The 10,669-nt window shown below is 52.4% G+C and overlaps 1 protein-coding gene across 1 annotated transcript; it reads right to left on the reverse strand.

Annotated features, from left to right (window-relative positions):
- Positions 1-3,003: 3,003 nt before the first annotated feature.
- On the reverse strand, positions 3,004-3,627 carry LOC142559324 (uncharacterized). Its single transcript, XM_075670940.1, has 2 exons — positions 3,428-3,627; positions 3,004-3,238 (listed from the first exon to the last, which is right to left on the reverse strand). The coding sequence occupies exons 1-2, from the start codon at positions 3,625-3,627 to the stop codon at positions 3,004-3,006; spliced, it is 435 nt and encodes a 144-aa protein (XP_075527055.1).
- Positions 3,628-10,669: the final 7,042 nt, after the last annotated feature.

Genomic DNA, 10,669 nt, shown 5'->3' on the forward strand with positions numbered 1-10,669 from the left:
ACTAGTGCGGCTTGTAGGTACGAACACGTTTTTTTGCGCTGTTTGCTGAAGTGTGTCCATTGTACCTTCCTCTGACCTCGTGTTTTCCTGCGCTCACCCACCATTAGTCAATATGTATCAACAAGCTGTCATGTCCATCCTATAGTAAGCCTCTAATTCGGATCAGTGGTCACTCAATCTGGGCAGCTGTGTTTCAGCTTTGCCTATTTTTAAGAAAATCAGTGCAGCCTGTCAAGAAGCTTTATTCCACTGTAAACGATATGACTTATTTCAACCTCTTTAGAAATAGCCTGCGGCAACAGCCTTTCTCCCTACGTGTAAGAAAATAAGATAGAAATCGACGTCACACTCCTTGAACATTGATTAAAGGTTCGAGCTATGCTACCTCGAACGTCGCCGTGTAAGCTTCTTGAATGTGACATTTGGCAAAGTATCAAAGCTTCTTCCACAGGTTCATGACCTGCTGCACATTCTAGAGTTTGATTCCAAGAACCGTACCCAGGAATTTCACACTGATGAATCAGTCGCACGTTGTCGTTTGTTATGACGCAGTTGGACACTATTTCTCCGAAGAACGTGTTCTGCGTGCGTCATCAAACATACCTACGACGGGCAAGGCTTCATTATCGGCGTTGAAACACATCGATCACATAAAACTATGAAAGGCTACCATGCGTACAGGTTCTTTGAGCGCTGTAAAAGCCTAATGTCGTCATAGAAGCATACCGACCTTTTCTCGCCAACGTTCAAATTATTCTGGGTGCCAGGGCCCAAATGCGCTGAAGGTAGCGTGATTGCCAACGAAATATGTCTAGTAATAACAAGAAAACCTAGCAATTTCTCCAATGCTTCTGCAGGCATAAATTTGAAGCTTTTACTGTATGAAATAACTGGTAAATTATTGGCGACTGTTGTAGGGCGCTGAAACGTTCAAGAAGCTCCATGGTAATAAGTCATAGTTAGGAAAGTCGACACCTCCGAAAAAGAACATAATCGTTTGTGGTGAATATCCTATCGATTAAGTATGGGTAACACGTATGATGCACAAGCTTACCTGTCAGCCAGTGGGTGAGACGTTGACCGTCCTCCAGGTCTTGACATAGTTTCGTGACATGTACACATGGTAGCAAAGCTGTTATAGGGGCCCATTCAAACTGCAATGGCGAATGGCGGAGGCACAGCAATGCCATCTACGTCTCCTGGTGGTAACGCCTTGGTGAAAAACATCAGTCTTAGCCATTCGACGCTATTTGTGCCAAGCAGTCTGCTGAGCCAGCTATCGTCACATCGCATACACTAAGGCCACAACAGTACAAAAGAAGTTTAATACCCCTGTCACACGGGAAGATTTAATGTAATTCGAATAGAATGGCATTCGCATATAATCATACTAATCGGGATTTGCACGGGAAAATATGATGTCATTCGAATGGAATGACATTTGCTATCGAATGAATTAGGGGAAATCATTCATATTCGATTTCGAATCGAATGTATACTCTTGACCACAGATAGACAACAGCGACATGCAACGCGAAAAAAAAATTCGAGCATGAGCAAAGTCTGAAGATATATTTTTAGACTTATAAAAAGAAATAATTATTTTTGCCCCGATGATATTTTCACCACGGGCTGTGCTCAACCGTTATTGCTCTTTGCATCAGGAGTCTGTTGCGACGGTCGGCCATATTGGATGTGTTGATCGAAGTGCTTTTAGCTGTCAATAATTGGCGTAAAAATCTTTTCGTCCGTTTTAATTGTACTCGCAAAAGTTCTGTACTCACAAAAGTTCTGTAATTGTAATGCGTTTAATCGGCACAAACTTTCTTTGAATTTCACAAATTTTGTTCCAGATCATCATTGTTATCATTTGTGAGTGCGATTATATTGTCACTAGGTAGTGACTGTGAAGAAAGCAGCCAAACTGAGAAAGACGAAACTAGCGTTCTATTGGGCGAACTTGTGCCCTCAAAAACAGGCTACACTCAAAGAACGGCGACCGCGGCGAACGCAGTCGGCGATTGTAGAAAATTTGATCAGCGGGTCAAGCGCGTCGCCTTTTATACATCAATCGTCGAATGTTCCAGACTCGTCACTCAGACCCGCGTGCCTTCCACAAAGTTATACACCATTCGCGTCGCGCATACTTGCAATCAGATCACGCAAGTTTCGGCGACAACGGACAGCCGAAGATTCCAGAAACATCTCAAACATGCAGGCGCGTCCTGCGCTGTGCGATACCATTTGTTAGACGGTGAAACGTGTCGCCCGATAAATACAAGTACACGTGTCAATACCCCCCTCTTAAAAAGCGTCGACCCGAGGCTGCGAACAAACGAAAGTAATAAAGAAAAGCACTCGTAGTAAAGAAAACAACAAAATAAGGAAGTTCGTCAGCGTGCGTAAAAGGGCTTCAGACGCACTACGTGGACCACTTCATTTTGTGCCCGGCGCCGCTGTGAATGCGAAAAGCCGTCTGGCACGACCTCATAGTCCAGTTCACCAACGCGTCGGGTGATCTTGTAGGGTCCGAAATAGGGTCGCAATAGTTTCTCATTGAGTCCTCGTCGACTTATTGGGGTCCAAATCCAAACACGGCCACAGGGCTGGTACTCGACGAAGCTTCGTCGGAGCTTGTAGTGTCGGCTGCCGGTACGCTGCTGGTTCTTGATCCGTAGGCGGGCGAGCTGTCGGGCTTCTTCGGCGCGCTGGAGATAGCTAGCGACGCCAACATTCTCTTCTTCAATGACGTGCGGCAGCATGGCGTATCATGGCAGCATGGCAGCATGGCCGCATGGCATGGCGTGATACCCTGGGTATCACCCCCCCGTCACAAGTGCGAAGTTTGATGCTGCTTTCGGAGACTGGCTTCCAATCTTTGGGTCTGCCTCCTTTTTCTTTTCTGTAAAGTAGGAGCTCCGACTTGGCGACGGAGCATCGAAGTCCGGTGGGGCGGAGAAACTCCTCGACCACGTCGATCGCCTCCTGCATGGCTTCTTTGACTCAGTCCTCGCAGCCGCCGGAGCACCATATAGTGATGTCATCGACGTAGATAGTGTGCTCGACACGCGCCAACCTCTCGGAAAGACCAATCATACAGCTGTTAAATAGTGTTAGGGTGATGACGGCACCCTGACGAGTGCCCTGCCCTCCGAAGGGCACATCTTCAGAGCGAAAGTCTCCAATGCGAAGCTTGGCCTTCCTGTCAGTTAGAAAATAAGTGATGTAGCTGTGGAATCTGGAACCGGGACCCAGGTCTGAAATGGTCTTGACGATGAAAGTGTGGAGCAAGTTGTCGAAAGCCTTCTCGAGGTCCAGACCAAGCAGAGCCTTGACGTCTCTGGAACAGCCATCAACAATCTGATGCTTGATTAGTTTTATGGCATCCTGCGTTGAGAGTCCGGCACGGAAGCCGATCATGTTGTACGTGTAAACCTCGTTGTCTCCGAGGTATCCGTCAAGCCTCTTGAGGATGACGCGCTCCATGACCTTGCCAACGCAGGAGGTCAGAGAAATCGGCCTCAAGTTCTCGATGTGCGGGGCCTTGCCGGGCTTAGGGATAAGCACCGTGCAGGCCGTCGTCCATTGTGCAGGTACAATGCCGCACTTCCAGGACTCGTTTATCATGTCGGTTAGAAAGACAATCGACGTGTCGTCGAGGTTTCTGAACATTCTATTGGTGACTCCGTCCGGACCCGGCGCAGACTTGGGGTTGAGCGCGAAGATGGCCTGTCTCACCTCGGCAATGGAGAAGTTTTCGTCCAACTCGGGGCGTGGAGGGCCTCGGTGGTCCGGGAGTTGGGTCGACGGATCTCCGTCATGAGGAACAGGCAGGTACTTCTGTATGAGTTTTGCGACGGGTTGGTCGACCGTGTGAGACCTGGGGGCTTCGTGAAGGGCCCGGGCCAACGTATGCCTTTGATTTGACTTCGAGCCGCTTTCGTCGAGAATGTGCTTCAGCATACCCCAGGAGTTGCCGTTGCGCATCTGTCCGTCGATGGATTTGCCGAGCTCGTCCCACTGCTGCTGGCATAGCGCCTTGCAGTGGTCATCGATGATCTTGTTGAGCTCCGAAATCTTCTTTCGGTGCCTGCGATTGAGCCTTTGACCCTTCCATCGGAGGAGCAGGGCGGTTTTGCCATCGATCAGGTGGGCGAGCCTGCTGTCCATCTGCTCGACGTCTAGATCTGTTTCCACTTTCTTGGCGGACGTGGAAGCGTCGTTCCGGATGCCTTCACACAATTCTTCGAGAGTGGCGGGTGCCCTCGCTCTCCCGGGTTCTTCAAGAATCTTGCGAAAATGGTCCCAATGGATGAACGTGAATTCCCTGATCCTACTCCGAGACACCTTGAAGTTGGTCTCGAGAATACAGTGGTGGCTGCCGAACTCCATGGCGGTGTTCTCCCAACCCACGTCCTTGACGTTCCTCACGAAGGCGAGGTCGGGTGTCGAGGCCCGGGTGACGGAGTTGCCGATGCGCGTAGGAAAATTCTTGTCAGTGACCAGAGTGAGGTCCATCTCGTTGGTGTCTTGCCACAGGTTGCGCCCCTTGGTAGTGTGGTATGCGTAACCCCAGATGCCGTATGGTATCCGGGGTTACGCCGTCGCCGACGACGACCAAGGGTCGAAAGCCGGCCAAGTTGGTCGTCTTCTTGAGAATGGTCTTGAACTGCTGGCGCCTGTCTCTGGTGTTGCTATATAGATTGGGGACGAAGACGCTGTTTCTGCGCTGATTCCCCTGCGGAACGTCGAGCAGGACTTCAACCATGACATATTCGATTCTACCACTCGCCAGCTTTAGGTAGTGGCTGATGTGAGTTAGCCGTTTATTGATCAAGGTGCAAATCCCCTCGCTCCCTGGGCCGTCCCGAGACGCGGGACGGCGAATAATAATGTTTCCTGGAGTCCAATGAGCTGAGGTTTCGCAGCGAAAGACGTGAATCACGTTTTTATGTCCATCTTTTCTCTGAACTAGTACGGCACCGAGGCCTAGGCTGCCGGCGTCAGTGTGGATATCGGTATCGGCGTCTGCGTCGAAATGTGTAAGTACCGGTGGCGACTGCATGCGTCGTTTTAGTTCTTGGAATGCGTCGGCCTGTGGCGTTTGCCACTTGAACTCGACATCAGATTTGGTTAGATGCGTTAGCGGCTCAACGATGCGTGAAAAGTCCTTGGCAACGCGCCTGTAGGTGGCACGCATGCCAAGGAATCTGCGCACTGTCTTCTTGTCGACGGACTGCGGGAACTTTGCGATGACAGCTGTTTTCTGCGGGTCGGGGTGTACACCGGATTGGCTGATGACGTGGCCTAGGAAAAGAAGCTCAAGAAGAAGCGAAGCGGCACTTCTCCGGCTTCAGAGTGAGCCCTGATGAGTTGATAGCCTCTAGTACTGCCGCAAGCCACCTAAGGCGATTGTCGAAATTTCCGGCGAAGACGACAACGTCATCCAAGTAACCAAGACACGTCTGTCACTTCAATCCTGCTAACACCGTGTCCATGGCGCGCTGGAACATTGCAGGCGCTGAGCACAGTCTGAATGGCAGGACGTTGAACTCGTAGAGGCCGTATGGCGTGATGAAGGTGGTCTTTTCGCGATCTCTCTCGTCAACTTCTATGTGCCATTAGCCAGACTTGAGGTCCATCGACGAGAAGTATGTAGTGTTGCAGAGCCGATCCAATGCGTCGTCTATGCGTGGTAGGGGGTATACGCCTTTCTTCATGATCTTGTTCAGTCGACAATAATCGACGCAGAAACTTAGGGTTCTGTCCTTTTTCTTCACCAGGACAACAGTAGATGCCCACGGGCTTTTCAACGGCTGGATGATGTCGTCGCGGAGCATTTCGTCGACTTGTTACCTAATAACTTCACGTTGTCGAGGCGAAACTCGATAAGGGCTCTGGCGGAGTGGTTGACCGCACTCTTCGGTTATTATGCCATGCTTTGCAACTGGTGTTTGTGGAATCCTCGATGACGTCGGAAAGCAGTCCTTGTATCGTCGGAGAAGACTTTTGAGCTGTTGCTGCTTGCTCATGGGGAGACTTGGATTGGAAGTCTGGTTTGGGGACTATGGTTGGCAGGGTAGATGCGGCAGAATCTGAGAGGACAAAGGTATTGCTCGTTTCCACAATTTCCTTGATGTACGCGATTGTCGTGTCCTTGTTGATGCGCTTGAGCTCTTGGCTGAAGTTGGTTAGCATCACTTCCGCTTTCCCTCCGTGGAGTCGAGCGATCCCTCTTGCGACCGCAAATTTCACGGTCGAGCAGAGATGTTGGTCACCCTCGATGACGCCCTCTAAGTCAGCGGGTGTTTCGGTGCCGACGGAAAGGACAATGCTACAGCGAGGCGGGAAGTTGACTTGACTTTCAAGCACGCTTAAGGCATGGTGACTATGAGAGTTCTCCGGCGGTATCGCTCGATCTTCCGACAGTGTTACTGACTTCGACTTCAGGTCGATGTTTGCGCCGTGTTGGTTCAGGAAGTCCATTCCGAGAATGACGTCTCGTGAACATTGTTGGAGGATAACGAAGGTGGACGGGTAAGTCCGGTCTTGAACGGTAATTCTTGACGTGCAGATTCCAGTCGGCATGATGAGGTGTCCTCCAGCGGTCCGAATTTGAGGGCCTCCCATGCAGTCTTAACTTTCTTCAACTGGGCGGCGATGGGTCCACTCATGACGGAGTAATCGGCTCCTGTCTTTACTAAGGCGGTGACTGCGTGGCCGTCGAGAAGCACGCCGAGGTCGGTGGTTCTTTGTCTTGCGTTACAGTTAGGTCTTGGCGTCCGATCACGGCTGCGTCGCGTTGGCCTGTGACTGATACGTGGCGTCGTCAGGTCGTCTTTCTACGGCTTCCAGACTTCGTCGCGACGGCAGCGTGTCCTTATGTCATGGAGCTATTTTCTTTGGCGTCTTCGTCGGCGGCGGAGGATCTTCGTCAGTCCGACGAACAGCAACCGCACCTCCATCGGTTGCGGCTTTTAGTTTAATTTTCTCGCAGGCCGGCCCCAGGTTGGGCGAGTGTATGGTCAGCGCTGCGGCGCCAGGTAGCGGCCTGGTGAGGGCGAACGGGACGGTCAACGAGAACTCCTCTGAGTGGTTGCGAGGTAGTCGGTGATATCGCGAGGTCGTTCACTAAGCTGTGGTCACGGCGCATTAACGGCGAACTCTCGCAGTACCTTCTCCCGGTATGGGCATCGGCGGTAGACGTGACCCGCTTCTCCGCAGTGGTAACAGAGCAGGCGGTCGTCGGGAGCGCGCCAGATGTCCGTCTTCCTAGCGTAGCGGCGCTGGGCGACGGGCGGGCGGGCTGGCGGTGGCGGCGGTGGACGACGGAATTGCGGAGCTATAGGGCCTTGGCGTGGTCGTGGAGGGGGGCCTTGACGGCCGGCAACGGGGGCATGCGTCATCTCTACCGGCTGGTGCTGCGGTGGTTCAGGTTGCAGCTTAGGAAGTCCAAGCGATTGCTCAAGCTCGTCTTTGACGATTTCGGTGATTGAGGCTTCTTGAGGCTGCGACCTAGGGTGCAAGTTCTCCAGCTCTTCCCGTACGACCGCTCTGATGGTCTAGCGCAGATCGTCGGAGGCCAGCGACGGAATTCCTGTGTAATTGGTAGAGTCCGTGCGACAGTTGAATGGCCGTTTCCGCATTTCGAGTGTCTTCTCGATGCTGGTGGCCTCGCGAAGAAACTCTTCTACGGTGTTCGGTGGGCTTCGTATCATTGCGCCGAAGAGTTCTTCCTTCACACCACGCATGAGAAGGCAGACTTTCTTCTCCCCGGGCATATCAGGGTCGGCGTGCCGGAACAGACGGTTCATTTCTTGCGTGGATATGGCAACGTTCTCCTTAGGTTCGGCATGGCTTCGGCCCTTGCGCATGATGCTCGTAAAGGTGCGCAGGAAGCTGCTACGGAACAGGTCCCATTTTGTCAAGGTCGACTCCCGGTTCTCAAACCACGTTCTGGCGGCGTCTTGTAAGGCAAATATACATGCTGCAGCTTGTCGGCGGAGTCCCAGTTGTTCAAAGTCGCGATTCGTTCGTAGGTCTTCAGTCAGGATTCCGGGTCTTCAGTAGCTGCTCCATGGAAGGTTTGTGGGTCCCGAGGTTGCTTTAGGATAACGGGGGACGCTGGGGCAGCCATTGGCGTTGTTTTGACTACGATATTCTTTGTCATCTCAGGTAGAAGTCCGTGCTCTAGGGGCAGTCCTTGCAGTCTGCGGCTAGCACGCTGGTCTTGGGCGATGTTGGTTTTGTCCTCGGGCTTCGGGCTTGGATCGCAGCTTTGCGGGGGCGTTCGGTATATGAACGCACTAGCACCTCCACCAGATGTCACGTGGTAGTGACGGTTAAGAAGGCAGCAAAACTGTGATTAACGAGACGAGCGTTTTATTGGGCGAACTTCTGCCCTCAAAAACAGGCTGCACTCAAAGAACAACGGTAGCGGACAACACAATCGGCGGTCATCGAAATCTGATCAACGGGTCAAGCGCGTCGGCTTTTATACATCAATCGGCGAATGTTCCAGACTAATCGCTGTGCCCTGCGCGCCTTCCACAAAGTTCTACATTATTCGCGTCGCGCACACATGCAATCAGATTACGCAAGATTCGGTCCCAGACAGTGGAAGCAATCATCGATAACATTCCAGCAACTTCCGACACATGCAAGCGTGTCCTGCGCCCTGCGATTACATTTGCTACGCGGTGAAACATGTCGCCCGATGAAGACAACTACACGTGTCAATATATATATATATATATATATTGACACGTGTAGTTGACACGTGAATAGTGTATATATATATATATATACACTATTACGATATCATTAAGCGATGCTCAAGAGACGAGCCGCCGCGAGAATGACAAAGAAGTTGGTCGGTGCCCTTGGTACGAGCGAGTATCAGCCTGGCTGCCTGGCTCCAGTGTAAACAGCGTGTAAATAGCATCTTTCGTCTGTGTCTTTCCACACTTAACATTTCTGGTGGAGGTCAGCGATCCCCGGCCTTACCAAGGAACTCCGAAGTGGTCGGCACACCGAGCTTGTCACCATGCCTCCCGGTGACGAGCCCGCTCCTGCAACGGCTTCGGCTTGTCTGACTGCTCCAATCGTCACGGTTGCCCAAAATCGTGACCTAGGTGTGTTCCCTGGCCTTAAGGGACAGGAGGTCGACGACTGGATCAAGCTATATGAACATGCCAGCACTAATAACAGGTGGGACTCAACCATTATGCTCGCCAATGTCATCTTTTATCTCGGCGGCACCCCACGCGTGTGGCACCAAACGCATGATGACGAAATAACCAGTTGGGACAGTTTCAAAGAAAAGCTACGGCAACTGTTCGGCGACCCCGTTGGGCGCAAGGATGCCGCGAGACAGGCTCTTGCGTCCCGTGTCCAGTCATCTACAGAGCCATACGTTTCCTAGATCCTCGACGTCTTGGCTCTATGCCGTAAAGCTGACGATCATATGTTCGAAGCAGATAAAGTGGCACATGTGCTAAAAGGCATCGCCAACGACACTTTCAATTTGTTTGTTTTCGGCAACCTCTCGACTATTGACGCCATTATAAAAGAATGCCGTCGCCTTGAACAGGCTTAGAGCCGCCGTATCTCATACCACATAGCGCGGCTACCCAACACTGCTGCTACGTCGACATGTGAGGGTCGACCGCGTCAGACCACCACATGTGACAACGTCACCCGTATTGTTGGCCGCGAAATCGAGGCCGCCTGTTTGCCAGCCTTCGCCACGACGCCTCCCGATCCGCCAGCAACCACCATTGCGATGACACAGGCCGTCGTCAGACAGGAATTTGAAAACATGGGTCTGAACACCGTGTGTTCCATGTCTCGATCCAGCGTTCCCCAGTTATCTAGCGGCCCTCCTCGTTCCCGGCAGTCCTCTTCTGTCGCATCTCGCCGCAACCCGTCCGAATGGCGTACCCCTGATGATAGGCCGATCTGCTTCCGCTGCTGTTGCATCGGCCACGTCGCACGTCACTGCCGCAACCGATGGCCAACACCTTCTCGGACATACACCGCCGCTTATTCCCGCACCTTTGGACCTTCTGTACCCTATGCCACCCGCCATGAACCCACTACCGCTGATGCCCCTGCTCCAAACCTTCGCTATAGCCGCTCGCCCTCACCTCGACGCTACCAGTCTGGTTCGCCCCAACCCCGCCGCTTTTCTTCGCTCCCTATCGCCTCTCGGACCCAGACGGAAAACTAGGCACTGCAGCTTCTGGAGGTGAAGCTGCATTGTCGACCCTGCCCTCAAATCCTCTGCTCACGTTACCTACTAACCGAAACCTTCTTGACGTTGACGGCTATCCTGTCACGGCACTCATCGATACAGGATCACATCTTTCTATTATGAGTGCTGCCTTCCGACGACGACTGAACAAGCTCCTCACCCCAGCGCCGGCACGCGTCCTCCACGTTGCGGATGGCGGTACTGTGCCTATAATCGGCATGTGTATGGCACGTGTCAGCATCGCCGGCCGCCACACTCCTGTCCTCTTCACCGTAATTGCCAATTGCCCCCACGACCTTATTCTCGGCCTCGATTTTCTCTCCGCCCATTCTGCTCTTATTGACTGCTCTTCCAGTCCCCTTCGCCTTGAGCTGCCGATGCTCGCAGAACCTTCCGACGCACCCCACTGCCGCT

The sequence above is a fragment of the Dermacentor variabilis genome, chromosome 10 (assembly GCF_050947875.1).
Source record: "Dermacentor variabilis isolate Ectoservices chromosome 10, ASM5094787v1, whole genome shotgun sequence".
Lineage (NCBI taxonomy): Eukaryota > Metazoa > Arthropoda > Arachnida > Ixodida > Ixodidae > Dermacentor > Dermacentor variabilis.